The sequence below is a fragment of the Oncorhynchus clarkii genome, chromosome 1, assembly GCF_045791955.1.
Source record: "Oncorhynchus clarkii lewisi isolate Uvic-CL-2024 chromosome 1, UVic_Ocla_1.0, whole genome shotgun sequence".
Taxonomy (NCBI): Eukaryota; Metazoa; Chordata; class Actinopteri; order Salmoniformes; family Salmonidae; genus Oncorhynchus; species Oncorhynchus clarkii.
The window spans coordinates 87,390,762-87,410,956 of NC_092147.1; the positions used below are offsets into that span (position 1 = coordinate 87,390,762).

At 42.1% G+C, this 20,195-nt stretch overlaps 1 protein-coding gene across 1 annotated transcript in view; it reads right to left on the reverse strand.

Annotated features, from left to right (window-relative positions):
* LOC139413653 (ABC transporter G family member 23-like) overlaps positions 1–19,159 on the reverse strand; it is a 30,186-nt gene extending 11,027 nt beyond the window's left edge. Inside the window, exons 1-11 of the mRNA XM_071161288.1 lie at positions 19,014–19,159; positions 18,389–18,548; positions 16,243–16,397; positions 12,585–12,692; positions 11,527–11,620; positions 6,616–6,690; positions 3,747–3,927; positions 2,508–2,604; positions 2,163–2,331; positions 1,266–1,366; positions 7–77 (exon numbers count right to left, since the gene is read on the reverse strand). Coding sequence (XP_071017389.1) covers positions 7–77; positions 1,266–1,366; positions 2,163–2,331; positions 2,508–2,604; positions 3,747–3,927; positions 6,616–6,690; positions 11,527–11,620; positions 12,585–12,692; positions 16,243–16,397; positions 18,389–18,548; positions 19,014–19,150 — 1,348 coding nt within the window. The 5' untranslated portion in view covers positions 19,151–19,159. The remainder of the gene's footprint in view (positions 1–6; positions 78–1,265; positions 1,367–2,162; positions 2,332–2,507; positions 2,605–3,746; positions 3,928–6,615; positions 6,691–11,526; positions 11,621–12,584; positions 12,693–16,242; positions 16,398–18,388; positions 18,549–19,013) is intronic.
* Positions 19,160–20,195: the final 1,036 nt, after the last annotated feature.

Sequence of the window (20,195 nt, forward strand, 5' to 3'; positions counted from 1 at the left end):
GCTTACTGGTCAGGTCCAACCAGACGTGCACCGACCCTCCATCCACCACCTCCTTAGAGACCTGCCGCTGGATCATCCTGTATAATACAACACACACCACAGAACAAACATGATACTGTAAGGATCCTGTATAATACAACACACACCACAGAGACATGATACTGTAAGGATCCTGTATAATACAACACACACCACAGAGACATGATACAGTAAGGATCCTGTATAGTACAACACACACCACAGAACAAACATGATACTGTAAGGATCCTGTATAGTACAACACACACCACAGAGACATGATACAGTAAGGATCCTGTATAATACAACACACACCACAGAACAAACATGATACAGTAAGGATCCTGTATATTACAACACACACCACAGAGACATGATACAGTAAGGATCCTGTATAACACAGCACACACCACAGAACAAACATGATACTGTGTGTGTGCATGCAGTAAGCTACCTGGTCGGCCCAGGTGTGTGTGTGACCCTGATTGACAGGCAAGACCAGACTTTTCACTTCACGGCTGATCTCTCTCTCTCTCTCTCTCTCTCTCTCTCTCTCTCTCTCTCACTCACTCACTCACTCACTCACTCACTCACTCACTCACTCACTCACTCACTCACTCACTCACTCACTCACTCACTCTCTCTCTCTCTCTCTCTCTCTCTCTCTCACTCACTCACTCACTCACTCACTCACTCACTCACTCACTCACTCACTCACTCACTCACTCACTCACTCACACATACGAAGAGGAATCCATGCAGATACACACTGTCACAGACAGACATACTGGTGACTGGTGTACCCTTCCTCACCACAGAGTCATCATCACGTTAGATGCCTTGTTGACATCACTGTGTGTGTGTCTGTCCGTGTGTGTCTGTCTGTCTATCTGTCTGTGTGTGGGTGTGTGTAAGACAGTGGAATGCTTTGTCACATTGGCAGCTGGAAGGTGCACAGGTTTCCATTACGCTGTAGGGAAGAATCTTGACACTGGTGGCCTTAAAGTTCAACAGCATTGCAAGTCATGGACAGTGATTTAAGAGAAGAGATAGAAGAGGCAAGAAGAGAGTAGAGTAGAGTAGAGTAGAGTAGAGTAGAGTAGAGGAGAGGAGAGGAGAGGAGAGGAGAGGAGAGGAGAGGAGAGGAAAAGAAGATAACCGAACAGAACAGAAGAGAGAAGAGAAGACAGGAGAACAAGGGAAGAAGATGAGACTAGACTAGAGACAGGTCCAGAGGTAGGTCTCACCTCTTGGTCAGGTAGCTGGTAAAATTCTTTCCAAACCCGATGACGGCCCAGTACTCTCCGTTATAGGCCCCTGCAAAAGCCTCAGCATGGGAACGGTTCACCTAGGGCAGGGAGGGACAGGGGACACCATCAGTGACAATAGCTAGGTCTTAATTACACCCTATTCCTCCATCTAGTAGACTAAGTCTGACCAGGAGGACAATGTTACACCCTATTCCTCCATCTAGTGGACTAAGTCTGACCAGGAGGACAGTGTTACACCCTATTCCTCCATCTAGTGGACTAAGTCTGACCAGCAGGACAGTGTTACACCCTATTCCTCCATCTAGTGGACTAAGTCTGACCAGGAGGACAGTGTTACACCCTATTCCTCCATCTAGTGGACTAAGTCTGATCAGGAGGACAGTGTTACACCCTATTCCTCCATCTAGTGGACTAAGTCTGACCAGGAGGACAGTGTTACACCCTATTCCTCCATCTAGTGGACTAAGTCTGATCAGCAGGACAGTGTTACACCCTATTCCTCCATCTAGTGGACTAAGTCTGACCAGGAGGACAGTGTTACACCCTATTCCTCCATCTAGTGGACTAAGTCTGACCAGCAGGACAGTGTTACACCTTATTCCTCCATCTAGTGGACTAAGTCTGATCAGGAGGACAGTGTTACACCCTATTCCTCCATCTAGTGGACTAAGTCTGACCAGCAGGACAGGGTTACACCCTATTCCTCCATCTAGTGGACTAAGTCTGACCAGCAGGACAGTGTTACATCCTATTCCTCCATCTAGTGGACTAACTCTGACCAGCAGGACAGTGTTACACCCTATTCCTCCATCTAGTGGACTAAGTCTGACCAGCAGGACAGTGTGGGAGATAGAAAACCGATTGGTCCAGTACCTGTTGCACGCTGGAGTTGTCCAGGAAGGAGAGCAGGGATTGGCTATAGGAGCTGGAGGAGGTATCATTGTTGACCACAGCCACCTGTATTCCTTTGGGGTCTCCTCCGATACACAGACACATCAGAGAGATCTGCATGACTGGCAGAAGGAACTGGAAAAACAGGGACCTGGACAGATACAATGCAATCAGACTGGGGTTGCAGAATTCTGTCAACTTTCCCAGAATTCCCAGGTATTCCAGACATTTTGTTTGGAAGATTTAAGGGATCATCATATTCATCATTATCGTGTCTGTCTTCCTCCAGCTCATTCTACTCCTTTAATTCATCCTCATCCTCCTCACCCAGGCATTCTCTTCATCCGCACCGTGGTCTTGATAATCAGAGCTGCGATGTTCCTCCACTTTGGCATCACATGCCTGACTCGTACCTTCCAGTCCGCTACACACACACACACACACACACACACACACACACACACACACACACACACACACACACACACACACACACACACACACACACACACACACACACACACACATTTTACTATCCTTGTGGGGACCAAACAATTGATTCCCATTCAAAATCCTATTTTTCCTAACCCTAACACTTAACCTAACCCTTACCTTAACCCCTAACCTAACCCTAACTCCTAACTCTAACTGCTAACCCTAGTTCTAACCCAAATTGTAACCCTAAACCTAACCCCTAAGCCTAAAATGTCCCCACTTGTCTGAATTTTCCATGTTTTACTATCCTTGTGAGGACTTCTGGTCCCGACAAAGATAGTAAAACCCAACCCAACACACACACAGTATTAAATATCTTAGGAAATTTAATTCAAGACAACTTTGCAACCCTACATTTACCTGAGTATATACAGTGTAGTGTCCATACAACCCTACATTTACCTGAGTATATACAGTATAGTGTCCATACAACCCTACATTTACCTGAGTATATACAGTATAGTGTCCATACAACCCTACATTTACCTGAGTATATACAGTATAGTGTCCATACAACCCTACATTTACCTGAGTATATACAGTGTAGTGTCATACAACCCTACATTTACCTGAGTATATACAGTGTAGTGTCATACAACCCTACATTTACCTAAGTATATACAGTATAGTGTCCATACAACCCTACATTTACCTGAGTATATACAGTATAGTGTCCATACAACCCTACATTTACCTGAGTATATACAGCATAGTGTCCATACAACCCTACATTTACCTGAGTATATACAGTGTAGTGTCCATACATCCCTACATTTACCTGAGTATGTACAGTGTAGTGTCCATACAACCCTACATTTACCTGAGTATATACAGTATAGTGTCCATACAACCCTACATTTGCCTGAGTATATACAGTATAGTGTCCATGCAACCCTACATTTACCTGAGTATATACAGTGTAGTGTCCATACAACCCTACATTTACCTGAGTATATACAGTGTAGTGTCATACAACCCTACATTTACCTGAGTATATACAGTATAGTATCCATGCAACCCTACATTTACCTGAGTATATACAGTGTAGTGTCCATACAACCCTACATTTACCTGAGTATTTGGGCAGCTCTTCAACTGGTCCCGGCCCGACTCCCAGGATTAGTTGAATCTCTTCCCGGCCGCTTTCGAGTGATTGGCCGCTCTCTAGTACCCCACCCTGAGGGTAGGTGCTGTGTTTGGAGCCCACCTGGTCTGAGGTCTCACACAGCTGCAGGAAGGCTTTCTCCAGGGTCTGCAGTGGTTGGATGGGGCAGTAGAGGAGATAGACAACACAGTCAATTGAACACACAGATAACACAGTCAAGGGTTTATATGATCAGTGGTCAACACAGAACCAACTAAGCACGGACCGACGCAGGCGTCTTTTGGACTTGTGCTGTCCAGCCCGGCCTTGATTTCAACGTCCACGGACAGGTTCAGACCGGACCAAATCTGAGCCAATCATAGACATCTATTTTTAACAAGTTTGGATAGCACAGCACAGTACAGTAGAACACAGCAGAGTACAGTACATGAAAGAAAAGTGGTTTAGTACAGTAGAGTACAGTAGAGTATAATATAGTATATTGTACTGTATTTCACCCTCATGTACTCTACTGAATTAAACTGTACTGCACTCTACTGTATTCTAGTGTACTCTACTCTACTGAATTAAACTGTATTGTATTGTACTCTACTGCACTGAATTAAACTGTACTGTACTGCACTCTACTGTACTGAATTAAACTGTATTGTATTGTACTCTACTCTACTGAATTAAACTGTACTGTATTGTATACTGTACTCTATTGTATTGTACTCTACTGTACTGAATTAAACTGTATTGTATTGTACTCTACTCTACTGAATTAAACTGTACTGTATTAAACTGTACTGTATTGTACTCTACTGTACTGAATTAAACTGTATTGTATTGTACTCTACTGTACTGAATTAAACTGTATTGTATTGTACTCTACTCTACTGAATTAAACTGTACTGTATTGTACTCTACTGTACTGAATTAAACTGTATTGTATTGTACTCTACTGTACTGAATTAAACTGTATTGTATTGTACTCTACTCTTCTGAATTAAACTCTACTGTCCTCCGTACCGTAATGTACTGTGCTCTACTGTACTGTGCTGTTCAAACTTGTGAAACATAGCCTAGACGTCTATGATTTGTTCGGATTTGGTCTGGTCTGGACTGACCCAATGTGTACTTGCTTGGGGGCGGAGAGCATTCGAATAATTTACATTAACCTTTACATTTTGGTCATTCAGCAGACGCTCTTGTCCAGAGTAACTTCCAGTCAGTGCATTCAACTAAGGTTGATAAACAACAACATCTCAAAGTCATAGCAAGAAAAAAAATAATTCTGTAACCGTTACTGAGAATGTTCTTGTAGTTGAACTGGTTTGTTGGTTTATTCCGTTTGTTAGACCACTTTGGACGTCATTGCTGCCCGTTTTAAAGCCTTTGAAACAGCTTACATAAGTGACTTACAGATTGGCGCAATAAGAAATATGATATGACGTCATCTTCACTTGGCTCCTCTTTCTTATATTAAATGGATTTTAAAAAGTATTACTCTGATATAACGCAAACTTCATTGAGAATGTACAGTATGTGCAGTTTAAATCGATGACCAAAATTACGTCTCTTCAACTCATTCAGAACTGTCCAGAAAATACATATTGTCACGACTTCTACCGAAGTTGTTGCCTCTCCTTGTTCGGGCGGTGCTCGGTGGTCGACGGCACCGGTCTTCTAGCCATCATTGATCCATTTTTCATTTTCCATTGGTTTTGTCTTGTCTTCCCACACACCTGTTTTCAATCCCATTCATTATATGTTGTGTATTTAACCCTCTGTTTACCCTCATGTTTTTGTCAGAGATTGTTTTATTTTTATTTTTATGTCAGTGTTGTTTTATGTGGTGTAGGTGCGCGACGGGTCCTCGTACCCATGTTTGTTTATGTCTGTTCATGTTAGTGTTATGGAGCATGTTACGTGGACAATTATTAAAAGACTCCATTTTACACTCCGTTTGACTCTCCTGCGCCTGACTTCCCTGCCACCTATACACACGACTCTGACACATATTTTCAATGTCTGGATAATACGTATTAATTAATACGTATCAACTTTCATTTAGAACCAAAAACGAACCCGAATTCCACCTCCCGGGAAAATACGTATTTTAAACGTCCGGAAAATACAGTACTGGTCTAAAGTTTGGACACACCTACTCATCCATCCGTTGCAGACTCTGGAGAAAGCGTTCCTACAGCTGTGGGAGATGTCTGACTGTTGACTGCTTTCCCAGTAGGCACAATTATATTGAAAAGTCGTCTAAAAAAATAACATATTTTCTAGATGTTCATTTTAGGTTCTGAATGAAAGATGAAAATACATACAGTACCAGTCAAAAGTTCCATATGTGTTATTTCATAGTTGTGATGTCTTCACTATTATTCTACAATGTAGAAAATAGTAGAAATAAAGAAAAACCCTTGAATGAGTAGGTGTGTACAAACTTTTGACTGGTACTGTATGTGTTTTCACCTTTCATTCAGAACCTAAAATGAACATCTGGAAAATATGTTTTTAAGACGTCTTTTCAATATAATTTTGATTACTGGGAAGGCAGTCAGACATCAACAGTCAGACATCAACAGTCAGACATCAACAGTCAGACAGACAGTCAGACAGTGATTGGATGGTAGGAGGCAATAGGGTCAATGTAGGGCTACTGCCTGCAGAACATTGTTGTCTAGTGGTAACACTCCTGGCATCAGTCACATTAAATATACTCTAATATAAACCGCCATTCAATCCCTGTTTCTACTATACTCCCGCTTGCCTGTCCATACAGTGCGAAATGTACAAAATATTCTTCTAAGTAAATTGTATACACTGTTGTTGGCTACTGACCGCAGCACTGTTCTGTTTCATCAAGGTTTCTGGTTCCCCCTCTGCCAGCATTCGGCCATTCCTCATCAGACCCACCTGAAGAGACAGAAAACAGCAGTCATTCCAAATGGAGTTTTGAGGAACGAGGCGAGGAGAGAGGATGCGAGGAATAAGGAAAGATGAATTAGTCATAAAATATTTGTACCGGTAAGACTTGTTTTAGTATGACAGGTGAGGACAGATTTATTATGACAGGTGAGGACAGGTTTATTATGACAGGTGAGGACAGATTTATTATGACAGGTGAGGACAGGTGAGGTGTGGACAGGTTTATTTGACAGGTGAGGACATTATGACAGGTGAGGACAGGTTTATTGACAGGTGACAGGTTTATTATGACAGGTGAGGACAGGTTTATTATGACAGGTGTGGACAGGTTTAGTATGACAGGTGAGGACTGGTTTATTGTAACAGGTGAGGACAGGTTTTTTTGTGACAGGTGAGGACAGGTTTATTGTGAAAGGTGACATCTCTGGCTCATGGTATAAATATCAAGGCTTGGCTCATGGCCAGTCATCATGTCACCTTTCCTATTGGTCAAAACATAATCTGAAATAAAACCAAATGAAACCACAAATGCATCCAACAAGTTTGTAAAGTTTGGGGCGACAGGTAGCCCCAGTTGCTGGATTGAATCCTCGAGCTCACAAGGTAAAAATCTGTCGTTCTGCCCCTGAACAAGGCAGTTAACCCACTGTTCCCCTGAACAAGGCAGTTAACCCACTGTTCCCTGGTAGGCCGTCGTAAATAAGAATTTGTTCTTAAAACCTCTTACTTCTACCCCCTCCTTTTTCGAACATTCTGTTAAAAATCGCGCAACTTTTCAGCGTCCTGCTACTCATGCCAGGAATATAGTATATGCATATGATTAGTATGTGTGGATAGAAAACACTCTGAAGTTTCTAAAACTGGTTAAATCACGGCTGTGACTATAACAGATCGTGTGTTTCATTGAAAAACGCAAGAAAAAGCTAAAAATAATTTCCACAAGTCACTTTCATGGGTTGTTAAAAGAGGACAAAATTTAATATCGACCTGCATGCAATTCATACAAATTCCACACGATGTCGCCATTGTCGTCATTTTCAATTGAATTTTTTGTTGGAAAATCCAAGTATCTGGCATCCGTTTCTTCCAGTCTCCACCAGGACGCTGTAAATGTGGACAATGGCAGCCATTGATTTGCAGATGAGGAGCTATTGAATATACATCGCCCTGTAATCATTTTGATAGATTATAAACGTTTACTAATACCTAAAGTTGGATTACAAAAGGATTTCGAAGTGTTTTGTGAAAGTTTATCGTCGACTTTTTTAATTTAAAAAAATGATGCAGCGTTAAAAAACAATGTTTTTTTCTGAATGACACAGCTTCCATAGAAAGCTATTTTGGGTATATATGGACCGATTTAAACGAAAAAAAGACCCAATAGTGATGTTTATGGGGCATATAGGAGTGCCAAGAAAGAAGCTCGTCAAAGGTAATGAATGTTTTATATTTTATTTCTGCGTTTTGTGCTGCGTCGGATAAGCAGAGTCTTTGTTTACGTCGCATTCAGGCATTTTCAGGTGGTGCATGCTATCAGATAATACCTTCTCATGCTTTCGCTGAAAAGCATTTTAAAAATCTGACTTGTTGGCTAGGTTCACAACGAGTGTAGCTTTAATTCAATACCCTGCTTGTGAATTTTGATCAAGGTTTGAGTTTTAACGAGTACATTTAGCATTTAGCGTAGTGCATTTGCATTTCCAGGTGCCTACTTGAGACATATGCGTGACTTGCCTAGTTAAATAAAGGTTACATTTAAAAAATACATTTAGAGACACAAGCTGGATGTAGTCAATGTGTGCAAGGAATATGGGACCAATTCTAAAACGTTTGACTACTTTAATACACTATTAGTGAATTTGTTCAAATACTTATGACATCTTTAAATGGGGGGACTAGATACATAAAGTGCTTTCATTTCTCAGCGGTAAAGCAGATATGTATTAAAATACCCTCAAATAAAGGTGACATTCATACTGTCACCTCACATTAAACATTTGATTCCAAATCCAGTATAGAGACTGTTATAGAGTATAGAGACAGTATAGAGACTGTTATAGAGTATAGAGACAGTATAGAGAATGTTATAGAGTATAGAGACAGTATAGAGACTGTTATAGAGTATAGAGAGAGTATATAGGCTGTTATAGAGTATAGAGACAGTATAGAGTCTGTTATAGAGTATAGACAGTATAGAGACTGTTATAGAGTATAGAGACAGTATATAGTCTGTTATATAGTATAGAGACAGTATAGAGACTGTTATAGAGTATAGAGACAGTATAGAGACTGTTATAGAGTATAGAGACAGTATAGAGACTGTTATAGAGTATAGAGACAGTATAGAGACTGTTATAGAGTATAGAGACAGTATAGAGACTGTTATAGAGTATAGAGAGAGTATATCGGCTGTTATAGAGTATAGAGACAGTATATAGTCTGTTATAGAATATAGAGACAGTATAAAGACTGTTATAGAGTATATAAACAGTATATAGTCTGTTAAAGAGTATAGAGACATTATAGAGACTGTTATAGAGTATAGAGACAGTATAGAGACTGTTATAGAGTATAGAGACAGTATAGAGACTGTTATAGAGTATAGAGACTGTTATAGAATATAGAGACAGTACAGAGCCTGTTATAGAGTATAGAAACAGTATAGAGCCTGTTACAAAGTATAGAGACAGTATAGAGACTGTTATAGAGTATAGAGAGAGTATAGAGACTGTTATAGAGTATAGAGACAGTACAGATAATGTTATGGAGTATAGAGACAGTATAGAGTCAGTTATAGAGTATAGAGACAGTATAGATACTGTTATAGTGCATATAGACAGTATAGAGACTGTTATAGAGTATAGAGACAGTATAGAGTCTGTTATAGAGAACAGAGACAGCATAGAGACTGTTATAATGCATAGAGACAGTATAGAGACTGTTATAGAGTATAGAGACAGTATAGAGACTGTTATAGAGTATAGAGACAGTATAGAGACTGTTATAGAGTATAGAGACTGTTATAGAGTATAGAGACAGTATAGAGACTGTTATAGAGTATAGAGACAGTATAGAGAATGTTATAGAGTATAGAGACAGTATAGAGACTGTTATAGAGTATAGAGAGAGTATATAGGTTGTTATAGAGTATAGAGACAGTATAGAGTCTGTTATAGAGTATATACAGTATAGAGACTGTTATAGAGTATAGAGACAGTATATAGTCTGTTATATAGTATAGAGACAGTATAGAGACTGTTATAGAGTATAGAGACAGTATAGAGACTGTTATAGAGTATAGAGACAGTATATAGACTGTTGTAGAGTATAGAGACAGTATAGAGACTGTTATAGAGTATAGAGAGAGTATATCGGCTGTTATAGAGTATAGAGACAGTATATAGTCTGTTATATAATATAGAGACAGTATATAGTCTGTTATAGAATATAGAGACAGTATAAAGACTGTTATAGAGTATAGAAACAGTATATAGTCTGTTAAAGAGTATAGATACATTATAGAGACTGTTATAGAGTATAGAGACAGTATAGAGACTGTTATAGAGTATAGAGACAGTATAGAGCCTGTTATAGAGTATAGAGACTGTTATAGAATATAGAGACAGTACAGAGACTGTTATAGAGTATAGAGACAGTATAGAGCCTGTTATAGAGTATAGAAACAGTATAGAGCCTGTTACAAAGTATAGAGACAGTATAGAGACTGTTATAGAGTATAGAGAGAGTATAGAGACTGTTATAGAGTATAGAGACAGTACAGATAATGTTATGGAGTATAGAGACAGTATAGAGTCAGTTATAGAGTATAGAGACAGTATAGATACTGTTATAGTGCATATAGACAGTATAGAGACTGTTATAGAGTATAGAGACAGTATAGAGTCTGTTATAGAGAACAGAGACAGTATAGAGACTGTTATAATGCATAGAGACAGTATAGAGACTGTTATAGAGTATAGAGAAAGTATAGAGACTGTTATAGAGTATAGAGACAGTATAGAGACTGTTATAGAGTATAGAGACTGTATAGAGTCTGTTATAGAGTATAGAGACAGTATAGAGTCTGCTATAGAGTATAGAGACTGTTATAGAGACAGTACGGAGACTGTTATAGTATAAAGACAGTATAGAGTCTGTTACCAGTATAGAGTCTGTTATAGAGTATAGAGACAGTATAGAGACTGTTATGTTAGAAACAGTATAGAGACGTTATGTTATAGAGACTGTTATAGAGTATAGAGACAGTAAAGAGTCTGCTATAGAGTATAGAGACAGTATAGAGTCTGTTATAGAGTATAGAGACAGTATAGAGTCTGTTATAGAGTATAGAAACAGTATAGAGACCGTTATAGAGTATAGAGACAGTATATAGACTGTTATAGTGCATAGAGACAGTATAGAAACTGTTATAGAGTATAGAGATAGTAAAGAGTATGTTATAGAGTATAGAGACAGTATAGAGTCTGTTGTAGAGTATTGAGACAGTATAGATGGCATGTACGTATATAGAGTAGGGAGTTGTCTACCAGTAGGGAGTTGTCTATCAGTAGGGAGTTGTCCATCAGTAGGTAGCTGTCTATCAGTAGGGAGTTGTCTATCAGTAGGGAGTTGTCTATCAGTAGGTAGTTACCATGTATATAGACTGTATCTTACCACGTTGGCTTGCCTGGCCTCCTCTATGTAGTGTCTATGAGTAGGTAGTTATCATGTATATAGACTGTATCTTACCACGTTGGCTTGCCTGGCCTCCTCTATGTAGTGTCTATCAGTAGGTAGTTATCATGTATATAGACTGTATCTTACCACGTTGGCTTGCCTGGCCTCCTCTATGTAGTGAGTGGTGATGACGACTGATACTTTTCCAGTTTTCACAATCTCTACTAGATGCTGCCAGATCCTACAGGGACACATGACACAACTCAGTTTAAGGGCACATCCTATGGTCCCAAATGGCACCCTATTCTCAATAAAGTGCACTTTTATAACCAGGGCTCTGGTCCAAAATATTGCACTATTCAGGACATGGGGTGCTGTTTGGGACAATGTTGTACTGTACCTCGAGCAGTAGAGATACAGAGAAAGAGTGTGCAAATGTGATCATCTGCGCACCAAAAGACTACGTGTCCCGTTGAGCTGAAGCCTAGGCATTAGCTTGGGGAGCTAACGCAGGTCTTGAGGTCTCAGGCAAGGTTACTCATCACATGAGTGCAGTTCAGAGAACCACCTTTCAGCGTCACACAACAAATAAACTAACTTCGTGCAGATATGATTTGATTACCACCATAAAGATGTCTTAATCTGTGACCCAAAAGGCACCCTACGGGCCCCCAAAAGGCACCCTCTGGGCCCCCAAAAAGGCATCCTCTGGGCCCCCAAAAGGCATCCTCTGTGCTCCCAAAAGGCACCCTATGGGCCCCCAAAAGGCATCCTCTGGGCCCCCAAAAGGCATCCTCTGGGCCCCCAAAAGGCACCCTCTGGGCCCCCAAAAGGCATCCTCTGGGCCCCCAAAAGGCATCCGCTGGGCCCCCAAAAGGCACCCTCTGGGCCCTGGTCTAAAGTAGTTCACCACATAGGGAATAGGGGGCCATCTGGGATGCAGTCTTAGCCTGATGACCTGCCTGGGTTACCTGGGAAACTCTGACTTGGTTGGGTTTTCTTTATCCACGAAACATCTCAGAGTGCTGATCTAGGATCAGTTTAGCCATTTAAATCATAATAAATAAGAGGGGGGATCTGATCCTAGATCAGCACTCAAAGGTGTAAGACTGGTCTTTGAAGGCATGAGGTTGGGTACAATAGTTGGGTTTTCAGTTTGGTTTTGGTTGAATGTGAGTGTCCGTGTGTGTGTGTCCAGTACATACTTGGCTCTCAGCACAGGGTCCACCCCGACTGTGGGTTCATCCAGAATCAATAACTGGGGGTTTTGAAGTAAGGCTGCTCCTAGAGACACCCTCCGTTTCTGCCCTCCGCTGTAAACACACACACCACACACACACACACACACACACACACACACACACACACACACACACACACACACACACACACACACACAGATCTAAGAGTTATTATACCAGATCTAACAGTTATTATCCAAGAGTAATCTTCCATCTTTATTCAGATTCCCATGAGCTGATGCCATGACGATAGCTACACAGCAGTTTAACACTGTTCCAGTGTCTATACGGGTCCATTTCCTGCAATTTTACACATTTTGCCATTGATTACTACAAGTTTAAATAGCTGGCCCTAGACTAACTTCCCAATCTAAAATGGTTAGCTAACATGGGCAAATTGAGTGACAATCAGAGCCTGAAATAACAAGTGGAACCCTGACCTGTTCCCCGGACGTGCTACCTGTCCCAGACCTGCTGTTTTCAACTCTCTAGAGACAGCAGGAGTGGTAGAGATACTCTGAACGACCGGATGTGAAGATCCAACTGACATTTACTCCTGAGGTGCTGACCTGTTGCACCCTCTACAACCACTGTGATTATTATTATTTGACCCTGCTGGTCATCTATGAACATTTGAACATCTTGGCCATGTTCTGTTATAATCTCCACCCGGCACAGCCAGAAGAGGACTGGCCACCCCTCATAGCCTGGTTCCTCTCTAGGTTTCTTCCTAGGTTTTGGCCTTTCTAGGGAGTTTTTCCTAGCCACCGTGCTTCTACACCTGCATAGCTTGCTGTTTGGGGTTTTAGGCTGGGTTTCTGTAGAGTACTTTGAGATATCAGCTGATGTAAGAAGGGCTTTATAAATACATTTGATTGATTGATTGATTGAAGTGAAGAACTGTTAATCCACATGGGCCGCCAGTTGCCCATCCCTGTCCTAAGTGAATATGCTGTCATTAAATATAAATTATTTAAAGGGATACTTCGGGATTTTGGCAATGCTAGTAGATTCCCATAGAATTCCAGTCATTGTGCTAATTTTAGTGGCTTGCGAAACTACCTCTAATGGCCTCTGCCAAAATTCTGAAGTATCCCTTTAATTTCTTAATGCCTTATTTTGAAGGCTTAATTTTACCCTGATACAGTGGCCTACAACTCATGGTTTACAGGCCACATCAAGTTCAGCAAGTCACATTATGCTGGCTTACAAAGTGATGTGTCATTCCTATTGATATCCAGCCAGAGCAGGGGATATCCAAAATGTAGAATTTTTATTCACCTGCAACTGCCAGAGTTGGGAAGACTAAAATATCAGACTACCTAAAGCAATAAACTGGAACGACCATTTCATCAACTCTGGTTATTAACACCAACACTGGGGTTATTTAACACTACCAAGTGTTAATTTAACTCCTGAATCAACACTAGAAATGTTACCCTGAATAATCAACGCCAGGTAATACTGGCCAGTTTGCTGTGTACTCTTACTGTTACAGCTAAGAGTAATAAGCAATCATTGAGGAGTTGTTTTGATGGAAGTGAGGGAGCCTTCTTTTTGGCATTGACATCTTGGCAAATGTCTGTTGCATAACACCTACTTAGTTTCAGACAGGGCGGGCTGACTCCACAGCATTTTTACATGACAGAAGCCCGTGACAAACAAACATAAACCTCCTCAGGGTGAAACCGTTTCCTTCTCTTTCTATCTCTCTTGGTTGTAGTGCACTTTTCCTCCAGATCAAAATGAGATATACTGAGTCCCAAACGGCACCCTATTCCCTATATAGTGCACTACTGGTCAAAAGTAGTGCACTATACTGGGGATATGGTCCCATTTGGGACTCAGCCATAGTCTAGACACAGGGGAAGGTGATTGAAACCCGCAATAGACCAACTGGAGAGCCCAAAATACTGTGGATATGGTCCCATTTGGGACAGAGCCATAGTCTAGACACAGGGGAAGGAGATTGAAACCCCCTATAGACCAACTGGAGAGCCCAAAATACTGTGGATATGGTCCCATTTGGGACTCAGCCATAGTCTAGACACAGGGGAAGGAGATTGAAACCCCCTATAGACCAACTGGAGAGCCCAAAATACTGTGGATATGGTCCCATTTGGGACTCAGCCATAGTCTAGACACAGGGGAAGGTGATTGAAACCCCCTATAGACCAACTGGAGAGCCCAAAATGTTTGAAATGTCCCTTTCCACCTCTTTCTCCAAATCATTAACTACAGGACAGTATCAGAAGACATGTGCATAAGTACCAAGTGCTGCTTATCTTTGGGGCAGGTGTAGTTTGTAATTTATTTATCCTTTTAAATGGAATATCATAATTTTTGGGGCATTAGTGGGAATAGTTTCCCATTCACAATTAGCGATGGTCACCCCAAAGTCTTGTTGCCATGCCGTTTCCCATTCACAATTAGTGATGGTCACCCCAAAGTCTTGTTGCCATGCCGTTTCCCATTCACAATCAGCGATGGTCACCCCAAAGTCTTGTTGCCATGCCGTTTCCCATTCACAATCAGCGATGGTCACCCCAAAGTCTTGTTGCCATGCCGTTTCCCACCACAAAACACCAGAACATGGATAAAAAGAGAAGAAACAGCTCACCTGTTTTTACTCTGTGATTTGACTTTTAGATGTTCAATGATTATTTAAAAAATTAAAAGTTTCACCATATTAAAAGAGGTCAGTTCACGTAACAAGGTGGACCTTAAAATGAGGGACAGAAGTAAATGAATCACTAATAACAATAAATAAATAATAATCTTCTGAAATGACTGTCAAAACAACAACATAACTAGGGCTTTACAATGATGGTGAAACTTGGAGAAATGTTAGGGTTAAGTATGTTAACATCTTCCTAGGTGTCACGAGTCCGACCGAGGGTGGTTTCCCTTCCCGGTCGGGTGGCGCTCGGCGGTCGTCGTCACCGGCCTATTAGCTGCCACTGATTGTCTTTCCTCCCCCTCCTTGTATGTTTATTGGTAGCACCTGTTGGTGAATGATTAGTTTGTCTTTATTAGACAGCCGGCCCGCCTGGTTGTTGTGCGGGATTAATGATTGTAACCTTCGACTCTAATGTAGAGCGGGTTTGTTCCTGGTCGTGAAATTTCAGTTGTACCTTTCTCATTCCCCGTGTTTGGGGCCGTTATTATTGTGAGCACCCTGTGGTGCGTTGGTGCATTAAAAGAGCACAGCCTTGCACTCTCTGTCTCCTGCGTCTGACTCCACACACACGACACCCGGAGCATTACACCAGGGTTGACGGAGGGACATGTCACAATGCAGAATTTTGGCACATTAGTTTGCCTTTATTCACATTAAAAATGAATGTGGTCTATATTAAAGGACATTTAATTTGATATCACAGGCTTTTAAAACTCAATATTGGTGCACAACTTCTCAAAGGGACGTAAAACACACGTATTGAGTGGTACCACCCTGGTGTATGTGCAGCGTTGTTGCTTTTTAAAGGAGCTAGCATGGAGTATTATTCCAGCTCGTAAATAAAATGGCATCGAATTAACAATGCTCCGAAAGCTGAAGGAAAGGTTTCTGGAAATCCTGGGAACTTTGGGAAAGATACTGGAATTTTGCAGCCCTAATTACCTGAGTTTTCCAACCAGGCTGCTGTTGTGAGGTAGGTCCAGGAAGTCCACCAGGAAGTCCATGCGTGCCTGGGTGTCCGTAGCTGACAGGCCGTGGATCCTTCCGAAGAACGTCAGAGTGTCACTGATGGTAAACTCATTGTACAACGCCAGGTCCTAAAGGACAAACACAATGGTATGTATGTGTTGTGTTTTGGTGTGTTGTGTTTTGGTGTGTTGTGTTTTGGTGTGTTGTGTTTTGGTGTGTTGTGTTTTGGTGTGTTGTGTTAATCAAGTGTTCGGCTGTGAGCTGTTAGTTGAAATCTTGGAAATAGAACCAGAAGGTAATTTTACGCTGAGTAGCGTGAACCTCTCGCGGAGCTCTGCTGCTTATGCCCAGGTTTCATTTCAGTGAAAAGGAGAGTCTCATTGCCCAGTCAAAGTTAGGAGTCTAGTACAGCAGGCCAGTAACACAAGATACCTCTTCTGTATCATGGGGGAAGGGTCAGTGCTATCCGGGATCCTTGGGACATCCCCATCCTAAACCATAACCCTAACCTTAACCTTAACCTTAACCCCAACCCTAACCCCTAACCTTCCCTTAAATGTCTCAAATTCATATTTATCATCACCAGCACCACCCCAACATCAACATATGTGAAAATGGCGCGTTTGTATGATTTGCAGTAAAAAAAGATAGAGGAAGATAAGTAGACAATTACTAGGCAATGCCTGCTCATAATTGGCTAAAATCACATGATGCACACTGATGATGTCATTGAAAACACTTATCTTACTCTAATGTTTTTACTAGAAAACATAGAAACACTCCATTTTAACATATGCTGATGTTGTGGTGGTGCTGGAGATGATGAACATGAAGTGGACATTTTTTTACAAGTATTAAATTGGTGTACTTTTTAACTCCCTTTTCTCCCCAATTTCGTGATATCCATTTGGTAGTTACAGTCTTGTCCCATCGTTGCAACTCCCGTATGGACTCGGTAGAGGCGAAGGTCAGGAGTCATGCGTCCTCCAAGCCACACTGCTTTTTGACACGCTGCCCGCTTAACCCGGAAGGCAGCCGCACCAATGTGTCGGAGGAAACACCGTCCAGCTGGCGACCGATGTCGCCCGGCCCGCCACAAGGAGTCGCTAGATCGTGATGGGACAAGGACATCCCGGGCCGGCCAAACCCTTCCCTAACACGGATGATGCTGGACCAATTGTGCACCGCCTCATGGGTCTCCCGGTCGTGGCCAGCTGCGACACAGCCTAGGATTGAACCAGAGTCTGTAGTGACGCCTTAGACCAATGCGCCACTCAGAAGGCCCAAGTTGATTTTTTAAAAATGTCCCTTTAACCTTAACCCCTTACCCTTCCCCTAACCTTAACCCCTTCCCCTAACCTTAACCCCTTACCCTAACCTTAACCCCTTACCCTTACCTTAACCCCTACCCTTACCCCAACCTTAACCCTTACCTAACCCGAACCCGAACCTTAACCCCTAACCTTAACCCCTTACCCTAACCTTAACCCCTACCCTTACCTTAACCCCTACCCTTACCCCAACCTTAACCCTTACCTTACCCGAACCCGAACCCTAACCTTAACCCCTTACCCTAACCTTAACCCCTACCCTTACCTTAACCCCTACCCTTACCCCAACCTTAATCCTTACCTAACCCGAACCCTAACCTTAACCCCTTACCCTAACCTTAACCCCTTACCCTAACCTTAACCCTTACCCCAACCTTAACCCTTACCTAAACCGAACCCTAACCCTAACCTTAACCCTTACCTAACCCGAACCCTAACCTTAACCAAGGACCATGGAGGATGACACCCCCTGGTTATGACTCTATTCCTAAGTAACTGATTATTTGACCACGCTGGTCATCTATGAACATTTGAACATCTTGGCTATGTTCAGTTATAATCTCCACCCGGCACAGCCAGAAGAGGACACCCCTCATAGCCTGGTTCCTCTCTAGGTTTCTTCCTAGGTTTTGGCCTTTCTAGAGAGTTTTTCCTAGCCACCATGCTTCTACACCTGCATTGCTTGCTGTTTTGAGTTTCAGGCTGGGTTTCTGTACAGCACTTTGAGATATCAGCTGATGTAAGAAGGGCTATATAAATACATTTGATTTGATTTGATAACAGTGTACCTGTGGCATGTACCCCACCATCCTCCCAGGGACCTGGTGTCCAGGAAATGCGGGCGGCTTCCCCAACACGCTGATGTGCCCTCGGGAGATCTTCAGGGTTCCCAGAATGCATTTCAACAGCGTGGTCTTCCCACATCCACTCGGACCCAGCAGGCCGTAGCTGCAAGGTAAGAGAGAACAGAATTTTGGGTAAAAAAAATTGACATGAGAGCTAAATCATAGATATCTACTATAGCCCTCAAACTCAACTCTGGACCTCCAAGCCAGTCCCACTGCATTTTCTCATTGTTCCCCTTTAGTCAGTTACTGATTTAGACCTGGGACAACCCCCCCCCCCAAAAAAAAACGGCACCTGCCCTGCGTGCTGTACAGTAATCAGGCCCTATTCCTTGTAAGGGTATCATAGCAATCCATGCTTTGGTTTTGTTTACTTGGCCATTGTGTGAAATGTGGCACAAATCCAATGTTAGTCAAAGGTAACTACAGTATATACTAGTCTTTTCACACTTCATGTCCAAATCATCATAAAGTATCTAAAACTTAATAGTGTCACTCAATTAACTTACTTATATAAGATTTAGACATGAAGCCTGATTTTGTTGTAATGTCAGTGTGGGTTACTAACATGTGTCCCTGTGGTACGGTCAAGTTGAGGTTACTCAGGACTTTGAGTTTCCCGTACGACCGACACACTTCCCGACACCTGATCGCCAAATCCTCCAATCCGGGAGAGGGGGGAGGAGCTTCCTGGTCTGCCTTCATCCTTCCTTCTGTCAACTGGAAGAAGAAAAACAAACAAATGTAAAAAAAATAATAATATAATAATAATAATAATATAAATATATATTTCCCCCCATAATTATAACTTTATTAAGGCAGGAATAGTAGTGAACAACAGGGGGATAAAGATGCAGAATTGCAGTGTGGTCCAGATTTGTAGATTGCTGGTACCAACAGTGTATATACAGCAGTCACTGTTACCCATGCGGGGGGGTGTATATATAGCAGCCACTGTTCACATGCGGGGGGGGTGTATATATAGCAGTCACTGTTACCCATGGTGGGGGGGTGTATATATAGCAGCCACTGTTCACATGGTGGGGGGGTGTATATATAGCAGCCACTGTTACCCATGGTGGGGGGGTGTATATATAGCAGCCGATGTTACCCATGCGGGGTGGTGTATATATAGGAGCCACTGTTACCCATGCTGGGGGGGGGGTGTATATATAGCAGCCACTGTTACCCATGGTGGGGGGGTGTATATATAGCAGCCACTGTTACCCATGGTGGAGGGGTGTATATATAGGAGTCACTGTTACCCATGGTGGGGTGGTGTATATATAGCAGCTACTGTTACCCATGCTGGGGGGGGTGTATATATAGCAGCTACTGTTACCCATGGTGGGGTGGTGTATATATAGCAGCCACTGTTACCCATGGTGGGGGGGTGTATATATAGCAGCCACTGTTACCCATGGTGGGGTGGTGTATATATAGCAGCTACTGTTACCCATGCTGGGGGGAGTGTATATATAGCAGCCACTGTTACCCATGGTGGAGGGGTGTATATATAGCAGCTACTGTTACCCATGCTGGGGGGAGTGTATACAGTGCCTTGCGAAAGTATTCGGCCCCCTTGAACTTTGCGACCTTTTGCCACATTTCAGGCTTCAAACATAATGATATAAAACTGTATTTTTTTGTGAAGAATCAACAACAAATGGGACACAATCATGAAGTGGAACGACATTTATTGGATATTTCAAACTTTTTTAACAAATCAAAAACTGAAAAATTGGGCGTG